At 39.0% G+C, this 25,000-nt stretch overlaps 1 protein-coding gene across 1 annotated transcript in view; it reads right to left on the bottom strand.

Moving 5' to 3' along the window:
- The window catches only part of LOC137969718 (uncharacterized), a 30,129-nt gene that overhangs the window by 996 nt on the left and 4,133 nt on the right, over positions 1-25,000 (bottom strand). The window contains exons 5-16 of the mRNA XM_068816056.1: positions 22,451-22,553; positions 21,945-21,986; positions 19,428-19,495; positions 17,461-17,536; positions 17,199-17,270; positions 11,658-11,759; positions 10,066-10,128; positions 8,039-8,152; positions 6,178-6,214; positions 4,504-4,685; positions 3,496-3,552; positions 138-260 (exon numbers count right to left, since the gene is read on the bottom strand). Of these exons, the coding sequence (XP_068672157.1) occupies positions 138-260; positions 3,496-3,552; positions 4,504-4,685; positions 6,178-6,214; positions 8,039-8,152; positions 10,066-10,128; positions 11,658-11,759; positions 17,199-17,270; positions 17,461-17,536; positions 19,428-19,495; positions 21,945-21,986; positions 22,451-22,553 (1,039 nt within the window). The remainder of the gene's footprint in view (positions 1-137; positions 261-3,495; positions 3,553-4,503; positions 4,686-6,177; positions 6,215-8,038; positions 8,153-10,065; positions 10,129-11,657; positions 11,760-17,198; positions 17,271-17,460; positions 17,537-19,427; positions 19,496-21,944; positions 21,987-22,450; positions 22,554-25,000) is intronic.

The raw sequence follows: 25,000 nt of genomic DNA, 5'->3' as shown, positions 1-25,000 counted from the left end.
TTGTACAACAAGCGAGCACACCGCCGCGAAGAAATGCTTTGAATAAAAGTTCTGAATGGTAAGAGAAAAGAACGCTAGAAAATCTTTACGTTTCTCTTTTTTGCGCAGGAAAGGAAGTACTAACACGTGACACATACCTCAACTGAGCCTTCCTTTTCAGAGTCGATTTCTAGAGGATCTTGGAAACGTTGAAGTTTCCCGTAGAAATATGAATACTTTTCTTTCATTCGCTTTTCGGTTCGCTGTTTCAGTCTTTGAGACTGTGAAAAAATAACATGATCATGCGTGAGTGACGGATTAAATCCTCAACCTTAAAAGGGTTACAGTCGAACCTCGATTATCCGGACTTTTTCTGTGGTCCCAATTTTGTCATGAATATTTATTAGTCATGATCAAGATGCGTAGCCATTTTCTTTTTAAAACTACAGCGTTGAAAAGTTAAGTAAAGGCGAGTTTGTTTCGCTTTCAAAAAGCAAAATAAAGCAGCGCGCACACGTCGTAACTAATGAAGAACTTTCGAATGAGTTCTGATTGGCTTAGAGTTGCTTTGTTGCTAAGTGAAATTTCACGCTCTATTGGCTCGTTCGGCGAACAAGCTACACTACGTCACGAATGTTTATTCACGATCATCATGTCTTTGAAGTGTAAGCGATCTGTTCTTTCGATAAAAGATAAACAGGCTATAGTTTTGCGATTAGAGAAAGAAGAAAAAGAAACCAATTCGTCAACTGAATATGGCGTTAGTAAACCGCAGATATCTGATATCCGCAAGAGCAAGGAAAATATCATGACGTTTGCCGACACGTGTACAGGTATTCACAACGGACAGTAAAGGTGTAGACCACATTGTTTTCGAAACGATTTGCAACTGTTTTGCTTCACGATTAAATGTCGCTTTCTTAATTTAATCAGTTTTTGTTCCTCGTTAATATTCATATTCTCGATTATCCGGACCCTCGATTATCCGGACTATTTCGTCTAGTCCTAACGAGTCCGGATAATCGAGGTTCGACTGTAATTCTAGTTTCCAACTATTGGAAGCTTCGGTGCATCAGAACATTTACGCATGCGCTGACCGTTAACTTTGCTATTTTTACGATATTTGTGTAGCCTGCGTAGTTGGCGGGAATATGTTGGCGCGAGAGGCAAATAGCGAGCTGCGCGGGAAAGCCGAGGGGAACGCCCCTCCCTATTCTCCGCGCGGCTTCGCCGCTCGTTATTAGGGAGTTTAAGCAAGGGCTACGGGTCACGCGTCACGCTTTTCACTACTCGAGGACTATTACTGATGGTCCTCTGGCAGCGTAGCAAATGAAAATGCAGGATTTGCATTAGTCCACTAGTTGGGTGATACTAATTCAAATTAGTATCACCCAACTAGTGGACTAATGCAAATCCTGCATTTTGATTGGCTACGCTACTAGAGGACCATCAGTAATAGCGAAAAGCGTGACGTTTTCTTTCCTTTTATTCCCAAATAAATATTTCTTCAACTTGCATTTGCTAACTTTATTATTGCCTTTTCTGTCCGACTAGTTGGGTGATACTAAAACAATTAGACCCTTCGCCCTCAAGGGCCATGGGTCAATAGCCCATTCGGCTTCGCATCATGGGCTATTGACCCGCTGCCATAGCCGTTATCTTTGATTTGACTCCTTATGGCCCCCGCCAGCTACGCAGGCTTACATTTGTGATTCTTGTTGAGGCGCATTTTGTCCTTGAGATCTTTGCGATATCTTTTTGCAAGCAGGGGCCGGTTGTTGAAAGACTGGTTGGGGCTAAACCGTTGGTTAAGAGGTATCAAAACCTGTAGGTTTCCATGGTATTTAACACTGGTTAGCGCAAGCCATGCTTCAAGCAACCCAGGCCAGATTTTCGCTAATGCTTTCAATGCAGGAAATATCTCCGCCTCGCTGCGACCCCCTTCTAACTCACTGTTCTTCTTCTTCTTCTTCGATGAGCCTTCACTAAAGGAAGAATAACTTGAAACCGAAGAAAATGTTTAAAGTGAAATTTGATTATTTTTTTTAGCTAGTTTGTATCGGAAAAAATGAATCGTAGAATCGCTTATTTTCGCTTTTAAATTTCCCGGACGACGTCATCTTGAATAATTAGGGAGCTTAATCAGCGACAACGGCGACGGCAACAAGAACGTGACAAATTTGCACATTTAGGCCCCGTCCTCATGTAACGCAACATTTTCTTTCCGGATACGCCTTCTGTCCACACGTATCCGGCGAATTGGCTGGCGAATCCGGAACTTCTTGAATACGCTCTGCAGAGTGGATACTTTTGAATCCGATATGAACCCGGATGACGTAACAAGATCGAGCCCAGTTTCTTATTGTGAAATCCATTCTCAAGATTGCTGTCGAGGGCTTCATGGCGCATGCTCTGTTGCCTCTGTTTCCTTGAGGAGTCCTGAGTACTAGAGTGAATCCGGATGCATTTCGGTTAAGTGTGGACCGGGCAAATTCGATTTGAATACGCTACGTGTGGATAGAAATACTTTTGAATCCGGAAAGAAAAAAATATCCGGATATGTGCCCACATGTGTGGCGGGGCCTTAGTGGGTAAAAACAATAGCTTTGCACGCCCTGCCCGTGCGTTTTTCACTTTTGTTCATTTCGTTGCCGTCGTCTGTAAAACAACAACGTGAAATACGATAGCCAAATTTGAGGTTTTATGAAGAACGTCAGCACTTGAGCATAAATCTTCATTTCCTCCCCTAAATTAAGCGCCGTTCCGACCAATGTCATTCTTGAGGAACTACTAAACCATTGTCATATTAAAAAAGTTGAAATAGTAACGAAGTGATTACAGCGACGTTCTCGTTGCCGTCGCCATTGCTTAAGTTCCCTATTGTGACATGTTACGGTTGCCCTTTTGTTCTGACACAAAGAGCTTTTATGGAATAACAATATGGCGACCTTAACACATCACAGTTATTTAAGATAGCAGCAGCCAGGAAATCTTCAATCAAATTCGATTGTAAGCGTTCTTTTCTTTGGAGTTGGGGTGGAGGTTCCCTTTTAGAGAAACACAACAGGGAGTCTAAAGGCGCTTTCCTTTTGTCAGAACTGGCCGGCCAGACCCATCACTTTGCAAAGAAAATGCAACCATTTGAAGGAACACTTGCATGATATTCCCTCGTATTCTTATGGAGGAGTATATATGATCCTCGAAGTGTGTTAATTTCAATGTGTTATAGAGTTATTCCTTCCAAATGCCCGGTCTGGTCGGCCAGTTCTGTTAAATGGAAAGCGCCCTTAGACCATGATCCTACCTTGGATTCCCGTCGCAAAACAGAGTCAAGAAAAAAATGATCATGTAAAATGTGCATCCCCGTTGCTGTGTTTACCGACGTGAAATGGAGGACGGAAAGGTCGATCATCAAAGTTAGACAAGCACTTTAATCAGATCACAGCAAACGTGACAAAATTTGGACTTGAGCGGGATTCGAACCCTGTACATTACTAAGGTTGCAAGTCAGCATACCTGTGTCTCAATATCCCACTGCAGGTTCTGTGACATCACATGTGAATTGTACAAGTCCTAAGTTAATCATGAAACCAAACAAGTGTAGGTTAGTTAAAGAAGAAACAAAGCAAGCAAGTCTTTCCAGTTCACACCAGAAAGGGAAGTGTTGTGAAAAAGTGAATGTGGACACAAGAAAAAAATAAGGAAATTTTCACTTGCGAAAGCATCGTGCACGCTCTTGTTTTACGGATTTTTCTTTGTGAACGGGACCAAACGCAAGGCAAACGCAGACACGAGCTTCAGTAAAACAAAAACAGAGACAACCACACATGGCATCCTACTTAGATACGTCTCCTTGCGCTTGAGTCGCGGTCGGCGTCGGCGTTTACGTTTGCCGCTCTAGTGTCAGGCTTTTTAAACGCATGGGTAGCCATTACCATGGAAATGCGCGCTTGCCCGTCCTAGTCATTGGGTGCGGCCCATTGGCCCTATTCCGGAATAAAAATACGAGGAGTGATGACTTGAAACGATCTGTCAGGCGTTTTGAAGTATCAAGGATAATATAGATATGCTTAAAATCGCATTTTAGCAGGTGTTTGACAATTTTAATGTGAATCTCCGTAAAAACGAAGCATTTGTAACTACAAATGAATGAAGGGGGTAGCTTCTAAAGAAACTGTGGTGCTGCGTCGGTGGGGAAGTAGTACACAAAAATTTGGTTTTATCTATGGAGTTGATAATGTAAATTGGCCACCGTTCAATACATTCCATGTATTCCTATTCAATACAATACATAATTGACCGCCCACCATAGGAGCTTTTCAGGATCAAAAACCAGTTCCAAGGCTATTTACAAGTGCAGCTGGGAAGTTAACCCAGGGACTACCAGGAACAAATTCAGCGAGTGTCAGAGCGGGTCTTGAACCCGGGATCTCCGGATCTCAAGGCAAGCGCCCTAACCACTGCCGGCCACACTTCCCGAATACGGTCAATCAAACGCACTTTAAGTCTGCATTAAATCATTACCCGTGGTGTAACAAGAATTCCTTGGCGTCCCGTTCTTGAAGTTCGAGATAATTTAGCAGAAGTGGTCCCATCAAATTCTCTGTAAAACTTATGAGAGCCCGCAGATGTGCACGTGCTTGATCTTTTTATTTTCGCCGATTCTTCTCTGTCTTGCTCGTCTCGTTGCTCATCAGTCTTTTCACCTTTTAAAGAAAATGTTACTCGCAGTTTATACTAAGCGGTGGGCAAATTCCGAGGATAACAAGCCAAACACAGATTCTACTTTGCGTATAGCACACTCGTTTCAATTATTAAATGCAACACAAAAAAAATCATCACTGAGATCGCCACTATAGGAAGTCACCTCGCCACTGCCCCAATGATTGAAGGAACCCTAAATCACTTTTAAAAGAGCTAAGTTTACTGGATTAGAAAAGAAAATTGTTTTAAAAGACTGAAGTAGAGGCGTCAATTTTCCTCGATGTTGAAATCTATGTTTCATCTCTGTAACATTCATCACTGGTGGCGAAATGAGCCTCGGTGGCGAGATGACTATTTATCATTGTTTGCGAGTCATTGAATTTTGGCAAGGTAGCTTGTCTTTTGCCTCTACATCTGAGCCGAAAACTGAACAATTAATGGGGATTACTTTGCCACTTATTAACATGCTACAATCCAAAATGGCGTAAAACTCCCAATGATCCAAATTCCTAAAGATAGGCTTGAATGTGGCTCCTGTATACTTCAAGCATTCTACTCCGCTCCCCATTTATGTCCAGAAATGCAAGTAATAGGTCATTTCCGAGTTCATGTCTGCCTCCTCTTAAAAGAGAGTCTAAGTGCGAAATTTTCTTATAAAAATATTAGTTTTCATTCATATGTTAAGTAGAACTAATTGCAATCACAAAAACTTCACACTTAGACTCGCTTTGAAGAGGAGGCTGACATGAACTCGGAAATGGCCCATTAGATGCACGCCCAATTTTGACATCCAACACAAAGTGTCCCTGTAAGTCTTAACCTTTGCTATCTATTTTCCAACAGTAAGGTAATGGTTAAGGTTACAGGTCATAGTGACTTCTACAAATTAAATCATCAATGAACTGTTAAGAAAAAAAATCAATGTGCTGTTCATGCAAAAGGAAATACTTCAAAACAATTGTTAACACAATGGTTCCACTCTAGGACGATGCGACTGAATGCATTGTGGCTGTCCCGTGCGTTTGGATGCTAGTATCACATGATTTCGAGTGCAATTTGGAATAAATAAGCTCGAGTAGATTTTTTCAAAGACGACCCAAATTGCACGAGCTCGTAGGGCGAGTGCAAATTTGTAGTCTTGGAAAAAAATTACAAGTGCTCATTTATTCCAAATTTCACGAGAAAAATCGTGTGATTACTTATTAATCATATACATGAAAAAATTCGAGATGGTTAAGCAGAAGAAACGCACGCGTATCACGCAATCAGGGAAAAATTGCGCCATCCAGGGCAAACAAAAGATTTCATTGGTTCTGACCAGACCTTATTGTTTATTAGCCAATCATAATCCAGAATTTCAATGTGTAATTTGCACTGTGTTACACTTGAACTGCACTGCTCTCAGCCAATCAGAATTGAGTAATTTTTTCATGTATATTAGCTAATATTACAATAATAATTACAATGAGTATTGCAAAATACAAACTACATTACTTTGTGGGAATTCCGTCTTTCCTTGATACTTCAGTTCCTGAATAGTGAAAAAATGATACTGAGTCATTGTACAATCATGATAGGGAAAAACTCATAATTTTTGGTATAAGGTACTAAACTCCTCATACGATGCACAAGAATTTAACATTATTATATAAACAACAGTGAAATATCAAGTGAGCTTTCGTGCGAAAACATGATATCTTCACATGTGAAAAGATCACTGTTGCTACGTGGTTACATATATAATTTATAAAATTGCACCTTTTGATGCCTTTCATGAAATGATTTAGTATTTCATTGGTGTTTGTATAATAAAATTAATAGAATATTACATGCCCGCCTGGAGATAAGAAATTTCTCTTCGCGTGTTGAAAACATTTCACTCCTTCGTTTCTCACTCGAAGAGACATTTCGTATCTCCGTGCGGCCATGTAATATCCTCTATGTATCAACAGATTTGATAAAAGTGACATGACCAACGTAGCGAGGTTGGAAAGCTGACGTATTGATCGAGAGTCAAAGGACCAATGGGACTAACATTTAAAACAAATGTCAGCTTTTCATACACGCTAAATGGTCAATTCACTTTTATCAAATCTGTTGACACTAATAAAATCCTATGTTTCACACACCCACCGACACAACACCACAGTTTGTTTAGAAACTAACATTTGGGTGTGTTTTTCAATGTTAGTCCAAGGAGCAATGCTTCTGTGTTGTCTTACTTAGATACTCTGACACTGTTCGAATTTACTTTATAACTATGCTTGGAAACTTTAGTTGAACTAGAAACTACTGTAGATATTATATCTTGTGAGCTGACCGTTTTACAGTTGTAGCTAAGTTACATGGCATAAGAAATTATGGAAGCGGGGCTGCCGGTGACCCTGTTTTGATACAAACCTTTCTGCTTCTCTAATGCTTATGTCGACTAATTAGAATTACAACAACACAATTTACATCATAAAACCAGTGAGATCTGTATCAAGACAAGCGTAGCTACTTCATTGAATAGTAACTGACAAAGGTTGGATTTTGAGATTTATCACAACTGAAATAACTCAAACCATTCACAAAAGCTAATCTTTAGGAAAACTTAGGCAAAATCAGGCCAAGAAGGTTATTTCATCTCAAAATTCAACCTTTGTCAGTTTATAGTATAATTTCAATGCATGGTGGATCAAATCATACATGGACTCTAAGGTCACAAGACCGCTCTGTGGAACAGTTAGCACTTGCAACGTTCTGAGCTCACAAATCATTCTCATAGTGGTTAAATTACTTTCTACAGCTTGTCTAATAAAACCAAATTTCTTACTTCAATTAAGCATTCATAGCACCTGTGTCGTCATTTCTGGTGACATCATATTACGTCTTTTATGTAAAAAAGTACTCGCTGACTCTGTTCGCCATATGATATTTAAATTGGGAATATTTACATTTTTTTCAGTTACATTTGTCTTTACAAGCTGGAAACCAAAAGTTAAAAGTCCTAAAAACTCCCTCTGAAGCAAAGTAAAATCAATAGACATCTGCAATCTCCACGATTTGACACAAGCATACAGAGACAAAAGGCAAAAAGTCAAAAAGCATGCGAAAAAGATGTCATTGGCATTGCAACATTTCATTGGGAGATTTCAGACCATAATCTTGAGACCGGGAGATAAGATCCAAAATTTGGAGTCTCCTTGGTTATCCGGCGGAGTTGACAGCCCTGTCACTGTTATATTGTTACTATTATTTGTATTATTATTTAGAGATACTTTCTCAGGCTGCAGTTGGTCTATGTACAATGGAACCTGTCGATCAGTACATAAATATTAATGCAAACAAAAGCATGTCCAAAGTTGTTACTCACAAACTGTACAGGATGATTACTGGACAATGACTTCAAATTTCCACTAACAGCGTTCAAGTCAATAAATGGGGTCATTTTGGAAGAGCCAGTGTAACCACATCTTGCATGCATCACCTGGGGATTTGATTTGATAATTTGATAATTACGAGTGACAGATCAATGTGATAACGGAAGTAGAGATTACAAGATTAGTGAGAGTGAAAGGCTCATGAAAGGAGAGCAGGTCTGTTTGTTAGGCTCATGTGTTCACATGAAAGGACTCAATGAAATAAATGAATAAATATTTGAAGTGCGGGTTATGGATGAACGAGAGAGGTGACGTTTGCACTTTTAAGTCCTTTCACAGGAACACATGAGCCCAACAAAATGACCTGGTCCCAACTGAGTGGCTTCATAGCTCCATTGGTAGAGCAATGCACCAGCATCACAGAGGTCACTGGTTTAAATACCATTGAAGATTCCTGAATTTTTCAGGTGGCTGTAAGAGACAATAATTTCTTTATTAATAAGTGCAAGGATTACTTCTCTCTTTCATCTATAACCCACACTTCAAATAATGTTATACGTACGTTGTAGTTTAATTTTATCCCCTGGTTTAATTTTTTTAAACCAGTTCAAAAATTTTGAACCAGTTTAAATTTTTTTAACTGGTTTATTTTTATCAAATGTCTATGTTAAATTGTCAAATGTTTCTTCCGTACTACTTTTCCTACCCCTCCCTGATCTTCCCCATTGCCTCTATCCTGCAGTTGTCGCACACCACCTGGAATGCTAACCTAACTGTTTCAAATAAGACAGTGCATGTTTCTAAACACTCTGAACCAGTGAAACCACTTGGCCCTTTTCAAAATTAATGTTGTCTCATGTTTGGAACACTGATGAAACCCAAAAAAGTCACTTTTGAAATAGAACTTAAAGACTCTCTGAATGCACTGACTTGACTCTATGATGTAATCAATGTGAATATTGTTTTGTGATGCACAAGTCTGAGTTTGTTGATCAATTTGGAATGACTGAGTCCTTTTTTTCAAACTGTTCATTCACTTCCAGAGCTGTTTGAATTCGCCTAATCCAAAACTTTTTCCCTCCTGATATGCAAAAACCACCCTTAAAGAACCTTACTAATTCCTAAAATGCAGTCTGTGTCCCTAACCTTACACGAAAGCTAACCATGTGGCCAACGTGGCACCAATATGGCCGCATTCAAAATAAGTGCTCAATCCAAATCACTAAGCTGAGCATTAATTTTGACCCTTATAATCACTAAAATTTGATGGTCTTTGGTAGCACCAGAGACAACAATCCACAATAATAATCTTTAAATGATTTCTCTATAGTTTATTTTATACATACTCCATTTATAAAGAGTTCTACTTAATTACAGAAAGATGTCCAGCTATGTTGAAATGGGTGGTGTCATAAAAAAAATTAAGTTGGTTTGAAAAAGAAATTGTGTGGTTCAAAAAGTTTAAACTGGTTAAAAAAATAATAATATTTAAACCAGGGGATAAAATTGAACAACAACATATACATTAAAATTTCAATACTGAAACTATTTGCGCCAGCCCTATCAAACCCTGTTCAAATAGACTGGTTAGGGTTAAGCTTTTGTGGTTAGGGTTATGATGAAACCCAAAGAACAAGTACTGGTATTCGAAATTACTTCTTCAAAAGAAGGGTCCTTTGTGTTAAAGTATGTATTGTAAAATATTGTGTGATTAAGTGAACTTTTTTATTATCATGTTCTTAAGTCTTGTTTTATGAATATGCAAATTAAGAAATATGTTACACATAGCTTTTTTTCATTGTGTTTCTAAACTCATTAGCATGATCAGAATGGGAGCTTTCTAGTAACAGTAGGCTAAAAGCAATATGAATAATAATTAGAAATCCATTGACTCCAGGGGGTTCCCCATTGACAAGTAAAACTATCTGGTGTTAGACACAGTAAAATACTACGTGTAAGTCTGGCCAGTTTAGGCCGGTTTTGGTGTGAAAGGGTTAATGAGTTCAAAATCATTTTATACCTTTTTATTAGAATGGTCCAGGTGATCGTTTAGTTCCAAGGACCTCTGCTGATGTCTACTAACCTGGCATTTCAAACATTATGCATTGGTTAGAAAGTTCTGACAAACCACAGGTTTGTAAAGAGGGGTTTGACATATAGTGTAGATGGTTGCTTTGGAAAAGTGAAAGAAAATGTAACATCTTTAATAACCAACAATGCAGTAGAATTATTGCTTTATCAGGCCAAGACAACAAAGAAGATGGTGATTTTGCCTGCAGCCAGCTACTTTTGACAACCATGAAAACTAAGAATGACAAAAGGCCACTAGGAACCTCTCTAAACTTGTGACATGTACTCATCTCCCAGTTTTTTTGTATAAATATGTCCAGTAAATCAAACTATCAAAAACTACAAGAATGATCCTTTCTTCTCTTTAAGATAATTAAACAGTAAAGTACAGTGACTTTGTTAAACACAGACTGACATCAGCTTTCAAGACCTGTGGTATCAACAAAAGATTTTTGTGCGCACTTTACCACCTCCCTTTGCCAGTACTCTATTTTATGGATATTTCATTAAAGCTAAGACTACTCAGATATGAGGAAAGTAAACCCAGAAAATAAGCTAGTTGCTTGTCAATAGGCAAAAGGGCATCCGAAAAATCAGAGTCCCAGGAAGAATTCAAACCACAACACTGGCCAGAATTGCTCCACACATTGAGTTCAAAAAATTTTGGGAGCACAGGAAAAATTAACAGATTCCCATTTTTGGATATTTTAGGGTATTTTGAAGAATACCAGTAAAAATCCCAAATTTGGCAAAGTGAGACAAGTCCCAACGACGGAATTCCCAACCAAATTCCCTGATTGGGACTTGTCTCACTCTTCCAAATTTGGGATTTTTGTTGGCATTCTTTAAATACCCTAAAATAGCCAAAAATGGGAATCTGTTATTTTTTCCTGTGGAGAGGGCATAGCTCAGTCAGTTAGTGCGCTGCTTTTAGAGCAAGAGGTCCCCAGTTCGATCCTTGGTGACTTCAAGGTGTTTTGACTTTCCTCTGATTCATGTAGCTATCTAAGCTTTAAATTACCCATAAAAATAATGGAGCACTGACAGAGAGAGTGGGGTAAAGGGCACGTCAGCCTCCACTGATATCAGCTTCGCAGGTGAAGGAACAACTGACGCTATTTAAAAGTGACTTTACTTTTAATTCCTTTACTAGATCTCCTTGGGAGCTACATTTATTGTACAAATATTGCACAATTATTATAATTGTAGCTTGCTTATCTCGTGTTTTTTAATATAGACAACATGTAGCACTGGTCTGCAGGCTCTATGAAGTTGTGTGTCTCAAATTGGAATTGCATTATCATTGATGATGAATAGTCCATGCAAACAACCTTCTCTCATGGGTGTGTGCACCATTTATCCTCAGATTTACATTGAAGCTATTAAGGATTTAATTAGGGAATCCCTGAATGCAACACAGAACCTAAGAAAGCCGCACCTGCCCTATTGTGTGCACTAATATTGTTGTTATGCTGTTATTAATAACAGTGACAAGAATGGCTAGACTGTGTATAATTTGGTACTTGAAGTAATATTTCTTACCAAATCTATCCTCGGGTGACTGTCCACATAATAATCCTTGTGAAGCAGGCGCCATGACTGGTATTCATTGTGATGGCTAGAATTTGTTCTGACATGCCCTTGCTGAAAACAAAGTGTAAAAGTATCTTCAGTTGATATTTTAATCCAGCAACACACAGTTCAACATTATTTTGTTGGCCAACAAATGTTGACATGTGTCTTACGTCATGTTAAATGTTAGAGAACGCACGCGCTAAAGAAAGCCATAATAAACAAAAATGTTCACATATTCGGATTCTTCATTTCATTACCTTTTCGGTGATATATAGTTTGCTGGAGTTTTACCGAAAATAACATGCTAACAAAAGATTTCCTGGAAGGCACCCCAAAAGGTTAGCAGTAACCTTAAACAGTAGGCACCCGCTGGTATTGTAATGTTATTTTAATACTTATTTCAATTAACAGAAAACCAATATTGCAAACAAGAAATAGAGTTTTGAAGAATTCTACAGTTAATATGAAGGTGCTTTGTACGTTTGTGTATAATGAATGTACACTGTTTAATGTCTGGCAGCCAAAAAATTAAGGATTTCAAAAAACTCCTTGTCTGGCACCCTTTGTTGCAAAAATGCGGCAACGTCACTTCTCAAACTTATTGATAATTCATAAGCCAAAAACAAAAGAAATCACCACTGTGAAGGAACTTTGGATATGTGGTCTTGATTAGCATAAAATGTTGCCAACTTTAATCCCAAAATTAATATGCCTTAAAATTCTGATTCCTTTGAGAAGCAATATCAAACACTTGAAAGAGTGTTTCATCGAATGTCCAAACACCTCAAATCGGTCAAGAAACTTGGCCTTCAGTCTCGTTTGTCACCTCGCTTCTCTGTGTTTGGATGTCCGTTAAAATGCGACCAGCCTGAAAATTCGCATTGGCGACCAGCTGGTCACAATTTCGGACCCTGGAGTCCAGAAACCGAGATATAAACCACTGAAGTTGCAAATCAGGAAAAATGAGGGGGTGACAGGATCAGCATTTAGGCATGTATCACCCACTCATTCGAGTCTGTGCGGGAGTAGAGCTACAGGCCTAAAGTGATCATTAAACTGTTTGTGTAAAATTTTCGTAGTTTTCGTTTATTGGAGATGTATGTTTATAGTCCATCTACATGAGAATTAGAAGAAAGGTGAACGAAATCAGCAGTATTTGCTTATTTCCAGTGAGCCATTTTGAATCAGGAGCTGACGCAAGAAGCTTTGGGATTGCGCGTGTCTTACTCACGCACACTAAGCTGAAAACCCTTTTGAACCACTTTAACAGATATCTGCTGAGGATTGGATGGAAATTCTACATTAATTATTTGACAGATCAGGTAGGTTCAGGGCCCGGTTGTTCAAAAGCTGATTAACGCTTATCCCAGATTAAAAATTAACCAAGGAGTTTATTTCTCTACTCCCAAATGCTGTTCAACGCTGATATTCAGCAAAACTTTACATTAGAAGAAGTCAATCTTGTAAAACAAAAATAAGCAAAGAAGCTTTCAACAAAAAGTTGCAAACATGAAACAAAAGTTTACGCTAATCCTGGATTAGGTTAATCGGCTTTTGAACAACCGGGCCCAGGAGAATAACTACTAGATGTTTGTCCTTAGTAATAAAAGACCTCAACGGACCTTTGACATCAAAGACTAGAAAAAGATCCTTGAAGACAAAGATCTTCCAATATCTTCAGTTGCCTTAAATGCCCTGAAATAGCCCGCATGGCAGGCGTTAAAAGGGGAAGGAGAGGGAGGGAAAATGGAAGGGGACTGGGGAGAGGGGAAATAAAGAATGTAGATAGGGTGGATCTAGGAGAGATTGATCTCCACAAAGCTTGAAAGGAGCTTTAAAATATTTGAACATCAGGCACCAGTTGTTCAAACGATGGATAGCGCTATCCCCTGGATAAACCACTATCCATTGGATAAGTCATAGCAAAACCAATTGCCCTATCCAATGGATAGTGATTTACTGATGGATAGCATTATCCACCTTTTGAACAACTGGGGACAGTAATTTAATACTCTTTTAAGATTTGTACATCTTTGAAAATCTTAAAGCTCCCTAAAGGATTTTCATCAGGGCTTACTACAGTCAACTCTCTCGTAAGCGACCACCCTTGGTGCACGACAAAGTGGTCGCTTACGGGAGGTGGTCGCTTACGGGAAAGATCAACAAAATAAGTGTAACACTGGATTGATCAATTAATTACATAAACAAATTACCTAATCAGCTAAAATTAGGCAAATAGAAACTAATTTATTTGATTTTTTTCACATGCAACAAGTTTCGGGAAAGGTAGAGTGGAGTGTACAGTACTTGTCAAATTATGTGTCTCACGTTAATGAAAATCACCTGAAATTTAAACCGAACAAAACCTAGGAAAACAACGTCAAACATGGGATGCATATACTTGAAATCTTGATAATGTATTTACATTACTCGGTCGCATTCGACCGCTTATCCACAAAATCTAGAATGCTCGATTGCTTCTGTGACTTAAGCCTCATGTCAACAAGAATATCAGACACTTTCGTGACTGCAGTGGACAACTCCTCGCAACTCCGATAATCTGCAAACTCAGCGATCTGACGCACGAGATCAAGTGCTCCTTTAACTGTTTGCACCGCTGGGATTGGTAAGGGAGCATCGTCACTGCTATCATCACTGTCGGAATCAGTTGCTATTTCCGTCTTGTTCCTGTTTGAGTGAGTAGTGATAACCTCATCTCGTAGGGTCTCCCTCCAGTCAGGGTTGGCGGGATCTAAGGAGTAATAGGCGTCCGCATCATCGTCGAAGGCAGCATAGGGTGCAGCGTCAATACCTTTCTTAGACATCTTCTGCACCAGGGCTTCAAGGTCTAGTAACTCCTCGCCGGCAAACGGGTCATCGTCATCTTCATCCAAATCCATGGCTGAGGGGTACATTCCAACATGTCTGAAACACTTACTGATTACCTCGCACTTGACTTCGTCCCACGCATTTACCATCCATCGCACGGCCATTAGGAGGTTCACAGACTTTACTATCTCACTGGCACAGTGTTCTCCGTCAACTTGACTAACGATATGCCGCAGCAACTTCCGTTTGTAGTAGATCTTCCACACCTTGATTATACCTGCATCCAGAGGCTGCGTGCGCGATGTGGTGTTCTTCGGTAGAAAGGCCACTTTAATGTTGGAGAACATGTCTGTCAGCGAGGGTGGATGACATGGTGCATTGTCTAAGAAAAGGATAATATGCCTTTCCTCTCTTTTCAGACGGTTGTTCAACCTGGTAAGGATAGTAACCATTATCTCGGTTCTCATCCACGCCTTCTCGTTGCTGAAGTACTGGGCACCGCAGGGGTATGATGGATTTGCCAAACGTGCGAAGCAGCGCGGTCGTCTGCTACTTCCTATCACAATAAGGGCCTCTTTGTCGCCCGCTGCATTCACAAAGAATGCAGCAGTTATTTATTGCTTCGCATTCTTGCCGCCCCTACAGCGTTTCCCCTTTTGAGAGAGCGATTTCTGGGGCGTCGCCTTCCAGAAACAGCCAGTTTCGTCCTCATTCCATATATCCCTCGGTGAGTAGCCCCTAGTTAGCTCTTTCAATCTTTCATTCCAGCTGTCTATCGTCTCTTGGCTTACATCTCCCTCTTCCCCAGCAATGTTCATTTGGCCGATGTTATGTCTCTTTTTCCACTTGTCTAGCCAACCACTTGTTCCTTTAAATGTGTCATCTCCAATTCTCTCAGCTATGATTCGCGCTTCTTCGACCAGCATGGGGCCATCAACAGGGATATTTGACTCTCTTGCTCTGGTATACCATTTCCACAACAAACCATTGATTTCGCCATACTTTTCAACATTCAATCTCTTTTGAGATTGAGCTCCTTCATTAGAGTTCCACGATTCGAGAATCTTAGCTTTCTGCTTCAGGATTTTGACAATCTGTGTTTTCCCGCAATCAAATATTTTCGCTAACTTTCTCGTGCTGTTACCCTCGTTAGATTTCCGGATGACTTTTATTTTTTCTTTTAGGGAAAGACATTTCCTTTGACCATCATTAGCTTGTGGGGGCATTGGTGGCTTCTTCGCTGTGAATTTCTTTGTAACTGGTTTGCTGTCCTTAACTGGGATTCTCGCTTGCTTGGCCACCTTCGGGGTCGGCACGTCAGAACAAGAAACGCAATAAGCCACCGATACACCAGCTTTCCAGCCTAGGCTGTCTTCATCAGCAGGGGATGAACATGCTTTAGACTTGTTACAGACAGGTTTTGCACACTCCAGACAAATATAATTCGTAAGACTTGAGCATTTAACACAGTTCCTCATCTTTAACCCTGTTGAGCACACGTGCATGTACAAATGTGGGAAATTCCCACGAGTATTTTATCTTTATCTCACGCGTTAAGGATACAAAGTGCAGATGCCAATCAATCTTGAACACCCACCACGCAACCAACGTGTAACACGTGCTGTAACAGAACTGAAAATCTACGTCATTTGCTTATCATTCAGCATCGATTCGCTCCGTTTGAAGTCAACATGGAGAAAAAGAATTTTTCAAGCATCACGGTTCATTCATTCATACGAGGTTATCATGTCTACAAGGATGAAACAACATGGGTTCCCGAAATTGGTGAGCAACGTAGACTGAAACTTGAGCCACTGAATGAAAAAGATGGAAATGCAGTTGCAGTAGTGAGGCCGCTGTCAAGAAATTTTACTGAAGCCGAACATCCCAACACCGTATCAAAAGAAGACGAAATTGTCGGCCACATACCATTACATATGTCTCAGTATGTTAGCAAATTCTTGAAACGAAGGACAAACAATGGAAAGACCATTATAACAGGAAAACGTGTAAATCGAGGAGCAGGTTATGGACTGGAAATTCCCTGCAGTTACATTTTCTACGGAGACAATGACATTTCTATTCCATGGCTTAAAGAAAAGATTGAAAGCACTGGCATATTTCACATTGAATAGCGCCTGGGCAATCTATGCATTCTTCTGATGAAACTTTGTACTGACAGTATATCATTTTGGGACAGATCACTGTAACAATTAATGTAAACTGTTATTATCTGTCAGCAGTCCGGGGTAGCGTCATTAAAAATTGAACTTTTGTAACTTCTGAGTAGTGATTCACTAATGATCATATATGATTATGTTGGGTGGTCGCTTACCAGAAACAGAAAACAAAAGAATATGTCAAATTTCTGGCCTAAAAAGTGGTCGCGGTCGCTTTAGAAATTTGAGTGGTGGTTGCTTACGAGAGAGCTCTGGGAACAGTATTTAACTGAGAGACAAAACGGTTGTTTACGAAGTGGTCGCTTACGGGAGGTGGTCGCTTACGAGAAGTGGTCGCTATGAGAGAGTTGACTGTAGTTTGTTGAAATTTGTCACAACAGAATATAAAGGTGACAGATATCCCGATTATATTACTCACCGCTCCCCTTCCCCCCCCCCCTCCTTCCTAAAATGGCATTTAGGTAATAAGATGTAAATACATCCACAAGACATGACTAACCTCATACAAGTGATCCAGATAACGAATCTTCTTTTGATCGTCTGTGGAGAGAACTGATTGAAAATCACAAAGCTGCAACAGAAAAAAAAAGAGAAAAACATAATATTATTACATGTCCAGAAGTAGATCGCAAAAAAGTCAAGAAGATAAAGCTAATGGGGACCTATACAGAAAGTTAAAACAGCGACAACTGGAAACTGACTTAGAGAAATCATACAATCATATTATGCACTTTTTAATAAAACAAAAACAGAGAACCTGCCTTGTACAGGTTGCTTTTGTCAACTCCAGTAACTTGTAACATTGGCTGCAAAGGAATATCTGAATCTCGCTCACACCTGAAATTAAGACATTACAAAACTTTAACACCTGTCCTTCATCTTTTTTCTTGTCCGTAGAGTAGGTCCAACATCACCAAAATTCCACAGTTTGGAAGTTTGCGTTGGTGTGGTTTCCAAGAACAGCTACTATTTGCCTAGCCTTTTCCCTCTTAAGAGTGCATGCACTTGCAGAAGTAACTCTGTTCAATGCCAGATACATTTACCCCCGGTACTTGCAAATTGGGGACATTACCAAACAACGAAACAGCGAAACAGCAAAATGAAGCACCAAAACACCATGTATGTCCCCACAATATATTGAATACTAACAGAGTTGAAACATGTAACGGCCCTTGTGTGCTGGGAAACAAGCTTCTGAATATCCAATTTGCTAAGTACCATATTTGGAACAACAAGAGCGAGGGGTTTCCAAATATGGTACTAAGCACTGAAACATTTAACCAGTCAGTTCGCACTGAATATTTTGAAGCTGTGAACACACGTTACACGTTTCAACCCTTATGGGTTTCTGATACTAACCAACAAAGGTTTGATTTAAGATAAAATGTTGTTTTAGGCGTTACTACACATAATCGCAGTCTTAATCTAAATCCTAATCTTAATTAGGCCTAATTAGGCCTAAAACGATATTTAATCTCAAATCCAACCTTTCTCGGTTAGTATTCAATGTATGGTGGGGTCATAAATGGTGTTTTGGAGCTTCGTTTCGCTGTTTCGTGGTTCAGTAATGCCTGTAAATTGGGGTTGGTTTAGGGATGAAAGGGTTGACAAGTGAACATAGATCTACAACCACTCAAATTGTCTGCTTTAACCTTCCTATGAGTGACACTTAAAGATTTATCTCTGTTGAACATTTAACTATAAAAAAAAATGCAATAAAACACATCTAAACATGGTAAAAAATACTAACTTTTTTTAAAATATTTTTTTAAATTTTTATTCCACACACACACACAAAACAAACAAATACTAACTAAATAATGTTAAAAACAACAACGTTTTGACATTGGCTAAACGTCATTATCAAGTCAAAGTTCTTTTAAAATTACAATCTATAAAATAATACTAAAAGAACAATAGCTGTCAAAAGGAGCCTGAGTGTATAGTCTGGATATTCAAATTAGGCTGCAGACTCTTAATGAAGAGCATTTCATACATTAAGCAATCAAATTTGACCTGGCACTTTCTTAAGACCTTAAAATTTGTTTTCTTTCAAAAGATTTTTCCTAAGACTTGATGGTGACGTTTAGCCATTGTCAAAACACTGTCATTTTGAACAAAGCTTTTAGGATTTTTTACCATGTTTAGATATGTTTTATGGCAGTTTTTTGTACTTAAATGTTTTTTTCAAAATCACTTCTTCTCTGTTGAATGCCAAAATATTTTACTTGTCCATGGGCTGGGGGTAATGCTTCAGGGCATCTGCTCAATGATTGTGTTAGAAATAATAGTGGCTTTTCTCCTTAATCTTAAACATCCAGCTATGTATATTAGTCACATGACAGAGTATTACTAGCAGAATAGAGGTTTTGCAAAGCAGCCATGTTGCATGGCAGGCAGGAACAATGAAAATATTTTGCATTAGAAAAATAATCTATAGTTCCTGCCATGCAACATGGCTGCTGTGCAAAACCTCTATTGCAGTTAGTCTGCATGCACAAATCCCCTACTTCCTTTGTTATACAAGCAGAAAAAGGGACCCTTCAAGTCCCTTCTTTCCTTTTTCTCTACGCAACAAAATAAATGTGCCGGAAACATCTGCTCCCTGGCTAAGTAGAAGCACATTTGGTGTGTTTATAAATCCTTAAACTTTGAATGTTCATATTATTCTTTTGCCCATCTCTGTTTTCTTTTTGACATTTAATTGTATCTTTTGATTGTTACTCACAGTAGCAATAGATCCAGGAATTCATAGAGCATCAGACGATCAGGGACTTTTCTTGGCATATGCTTGATCTGTTAACAAAATGAGGAAATTCAATGCAATACCCCTTATTTCAAAAATTATCCCCAGCAAGTTGCAAAACACTATAACAAAATCAATATAGTAACTAGTGAGGTAGCCTCCCATGCAGACACTCTTAGGGCTTCATCACACATTCCTCCCCCACGAGCAGAGGAGCCCATGATGAAGCCCTAAGAGTGCCTGTGTGGGAGGCTATTAGTGAGGGCAAATGAACAAAGTCAATGTTCCTTGTTTATTCTGCTTTTTCTTCCTTTCTTAATAGGTACATGACATTTGCAAATTAGCCATTCCCTATTTAAGGTTAAACATGGGTATGAAGGCTGGGAACCCAGATTTAGTGAACCAATTAACATTTTAGGGAAGTATTATCTGCAGTTCAGTTACAGAAGGCAAGGCAAAGCCACACATGAGCTGCCAGGGGCTGACCCAGAGTGGAACCTTATCCCAGCTCCTGTAACAGGAAGTAACTCTCAGAGTACTGCTACTCCACCCTGGAGTGAATGCCAATACAACGCAACTGGTTACCCCTAGCAGCATGTCCCCAGTACCCGTTTGTAAGCTAGTGTGAAGATTTCCTTGTCTATAAGGAAACAACATGGAGACAGAGATGGGCCTTGAACCAACAACCCTAGGGGGTGGGCGTCCAGCACACTAACCACTTTACCACCATGCCTCCACATTCTCAGAGGAAGAGGAGAAAATGGAAGGGGCAGAAATAACCTAGTCTAAATTGAGGTGCAAACATTAGCCATACCCAGGAAGGAGTGGGTAACTGTATTGTTTTCCAATGACATTTCTTGACCCACTCCTCATGCCAGTGTGTTGTCACGTAGCAACGGTCCAAAGTTGGGTCGCTTCAGTGGAACCCCATCGAGTCAACACTACCAGAGGTCAAGAAAGACAAAACCTTACGACAATTACGCTATTGCTGATCACTAACTGCATAGTAAGTGTGACCTTCTTTATCTTCTTTAATAAACTATGAATTAAATTGTTAGTTATTGTCGGATTTGTGTGGTGGATTAAGTGGCGGTATCTCCATTTTCTCTCCAGGACCAGCATGTCATCATAAATCAATCATGTTTTCTATCTGCACTAAGCAACGAATAGCCTCCAGAATACGAGGTTTTCTTCACTGAACAATTAGATGTCTAAATTACACCTATTTTTTGGTTGTTGACTTAGAGTGTGAGGTGGTCACTGTTTTCTTGATTTCTCTTCAGTTTTTTCGTAGTTTATCACTTTGTATGCTTCTTTGTGTGTTTTTATTTTTTTACTGTTTTCAATCTTTTTTTCTGACAGCCCTTGTGTAAAATAATCTCTATGGTTTTGCTTTTAAGTTACTGGACTTCCTAAAATTTTGAGTGTGTGGTTGTTTTCTTCACATCCAATTGTCGCATCCTGCGAGGGAAATTCCTCTGCCAGTTGGGCTTGTACTGTGCAGTCTTCATAAAAAATAATTACTTTTTTCCAGTAGTGTACTTTTGGAAAATAACTGTATTTGATTTTCAAATTTGGTGTTGATAATAATAATTATATACACCAAATTATTAGGAGTAGAAAGTAAAAAAAAAAAGTTAAAAGAAAAGTGACCATAATATAATTACTGTTTATACTTACAGTTTTTTTAACTGTCTGAGAATGATATAAAGAAACACATTATGAATGCAAATATGGTATTGCTTTTAAATTTGGTGTCAACAATCTTGCTGTGTGTGAATTAGTACTCGGTATGTCATAAAATCACTTGCTGTTTCCCAGAACACTGTCATTTCATTATGCATCTTGCAGCATCTGTTCTGTACAGTAATGTTATAATGGCAGTCATTTCAGATTAATTTACAGGACTACCTCTATAGACTTAACATTCCTTCAAGGACAAAATATAATTATATTTCAATTAAAAAATCGCACCAATGAAGTTGGGCAGGTGTGCAGCCAAAAAATTTTGTCAAATTTATGTGTGCTTCAATGGATACAGCTATTACTTATGTTATTTTTGTGTTTACTGAACAGTTAAAGTGAGAAATTTTCCCCACACAAGGCTGTCCAATTATTTTACGTGTGCTGTACTAACTTACAATCGTCATCTTACTGAACTGGCAAGCCTGGCAAAGCAAATTGTCGGCCACACCAAAATTATGCAGACTGCAGACTGTACTAAATTCAATAAAATTGACCACATTATCCCTGAAAAATTCTTCATTTTTTACTGCCTCTGCAACAACAAATTTTGCCACCATTTTGAAAGCCACTGAAGCGGGATGTGACGTCACACTGGCATGAGGACTGACCTAATGGCGTTCTTAGAGACGCCCTCCCTCTCTCCTGCCCATACCAATGCTAATCAACCTTGTTTCAAAGTTATTTACCGTCATGTCATAGGGAAATGTGAAGGCCTTCAACATTATTCTTTTGAAGAAATGTCTGACCACTTACATGTTGTTTCAGCTTTACTGGAGAAACAGTCCTGCCACAGATCTTTAAAAGGAAAAAAGGTACAATCACTTTTTTCCTAAGCTTCAATCACTTGCCAAGAAAAATTACTACCAATAAGTTGCACACGGAAAAAATGTGTGAAATAATAAAGGGTTGGTGAAGAATGGCACAAGCAACAATTTTTTTTTTTATGTACACCTGTATTAAACATTGAGACATCAAAACAGAATACTAAGTAGTAGCTGGCGGCAAAAATCCTGTTTTTATAGTAGCACATTCATTACTTTTTCAAACAACTAGGCTAATCTACTGGTCAAGAGAACTCATGCACAGGTTTTGGCTCCAAGATGGGCTGCAATGTGACAACTTAAGAAACATTAAATGGCCAAAAAATCTAGCAACCAAAAGTCACCTGAGTTCTTTTTTCACCTATTTTTATAGCCAAGATGCAAAAGTGCTGGAGCTGCTTGGATCTAGACATGAGTTCTTGCTTTGTCATGACTTACCTTCAATGTTCTGAGTAAGACATGTTCACCAATAAGCAAACCCAGCAAATCCTCATGTTCATACAACTGAAAAGCTACACGCACTTCCCTTAGCTCCTGAAAACTGAAAGATGCCAACCAATTCAGATAATGCAGCTGTAGCTCTTTAACCCTTTAAATCTGTCTAATGCCAGACCTTTTTACTGGTCAACTGGGAAGGTGGGGGGGGGGGGGGAGCCCTCAGTCTCAACGTTTTAATTAAAACCCCTGGGTGTCAGGGTGGCTTAGTGGTTATCTATAGGGCCTCCCATCACTACGAGCGGGGGTTCAACTCTGGCACCAGCTTGGGTACTTCGGTTCCCCAATACTGCAAGCAAAGGATGATAAGCACTGTCAATTATTAGTATATTATTAATATCATCATCATCATCATCATCATCTATCATCATCATCATCATCATTAATTTTATCAGACTGGTATCAGATGCACCTCACTGTTCCATCGTATATTTTTTGTGCCAATTATCATGAGAGCCATAATAATAATAATAATAATAATAATAATAATAATATTATTATTATTATTATTAAAGGGAGAGGACAAAATGCGGAGCCCTACTCCATGAAGTACCCAAATGGAGTACCCCTAAAATCATTTATTGGTCAAATTAAATACTTCATCAACATGGCAAGGTATTTAGATGTATGTTTATTTATTTTGAGCTTTCCAGCTCTCAGATTGTTACAGTTCGATACAGTTCATGAATTGGCCGCCACCTTGAAGTTTCGTAGGTATTTCGTATATCCCTTATTATTAAAAACTGGATCATTGGATAATGCAATTCGAGAGTTTTGATTGGCTAAGCCATCATGGGTTATGAGCCATTATACCATGATCTACAAACACGGCAAGCATATGCATGATTTTTGGGCCTTTTTATTTTTATTGTAGTCTAGTTTTCTATATTTTTGGGGCGTTTTTAATAAAACAATTATTCGACTCACGCTTGTTGGATATGAGATGATTATAGCCAACTTGGCGCTACGCACCTCGTTGGCTATCCATCATCTCATATCCAACGTGCACTCATGGAATAATTGTTAATTATTATAGTGCACTTTTAGCCAAATTTCACACCAACCGTATATACCCGGTACCTGCATTCCCATTCAGGCCCATGTATGCCAATATATACCCTTATGGAAATTGGAAATGGAAACTCTATTTTTATGTGGTAATTTCGTCACATGTTGTGTTTATGTTGCAGGTCATTTTGTTCCTTGGGTTAAATTGCAACCAAACTAGGTCATTTTGTTTCAACCTAGGTAGGTCAGTTTAGGGCAGGTCACAGGTCATTGTTTTACCAATACAGAAACAACCCTAACTGTTTAAAATTAACACAAATGCTAACATTAGCTCTCAAACCTTTTGTTTATATGGCCTAATTAATAAGCTTAAGGTTAACTTTAATAAATGTTTAGGATCATAGTATCAGTATCTGTTTTGGTAAAACAATGACCTTTGACCTGTGTTTTTCACTTGCCCCAAATTGACCAACAGTAGGTTGAAACAAAATAACTTAGTTTGGTTCCAAATTAACCTAAGGAACAAAATGACCTGCAACATATACACTCTACAGGAAATTATACATGGATATACGGGTTAGTAAGAATATTTTTCTAAAATTATACACGAAAAATTAAACAGACTACAATTAGGGATACATACAAATTATACTCGGCCATTGGCAAAACCAGGATCGGACCGGATCGGATCGGATCGGATTGGATCAGATCTGATCCGATTGGATCGGACTGGACTGGATTGACAAAACACAGGCCGGATCAATAACAAAATCCTGCCAAAAGTGGACGGTCACCAGACAACGTGCTGAAGACAGGAGAAGCCCAATTCTGTGTGCGCCTTTCTCTCTTGTGTAGTCGTCTCCTCATTTATTGAGACTCGTCGAAATTTTTTTTTTCCAGAGGTGGTTACAGATTCCGAAGCGAAATTATGAAAGATACAATATGACGAATTGACATCAATAAGCGAATTGGCTGCATGCACGACGGTCTTCTTCTTCAAACATGAAAACTGACAACAATTTTTTACTTTGCCCCAGTCCCTGACAATTGACACCTGAAATACAATCATGCCTCACTGCCCGCAATCACCAGTCAAATTCCTTGATGATATTTCTGGCATGATACTATAATAAGTAATAATTAGCATCAAATTTACCAAGCGACCAAAAGAACTCTTCACATAATCATATTCAATAAGAGTACACTTTCTCATTTTGAAATTTGCAGCGTGAAATTTTTTGCTACAACTTGAACGATTAACTTCAAGGTGTAAGAGAAAGACGATACATATACCCCCTAACCGAGTTCGAGGGCTGTACTGTACATTACGGCCAACATTTTTCCTCCTTAGATTTATGGCCCAAGCGTGTGGGCCCAAGTGCACGGGCCGTAAATCTAAGGGGAAAAAGGGAAAAACATAAGGGGAAAAGGGGAAAAACAAGGGTCCATAATTTACAGTATGAAATGAGAACATGAGGTTAGTAA

The sequence above is a fragment of the Montipora foliosa genome, chromosome 9, assembly GCF_036669935.1.
Source record: "Montipora foliosa isolate CH-2021 chromosome 9, ASM3666993v2, whole genome shotgun sequence".
NCBI lineage: Eukaryota > Metazoa > Cnidaria > Anthozoa > Scleractinia > Acroporidae > Montipora > Montipora foliosa.
The sequence above is the reverse complement of the archived record's forward strand: the minus strand, read 5'-3'. Positions and strand labels throughout refer to the sequence as shown.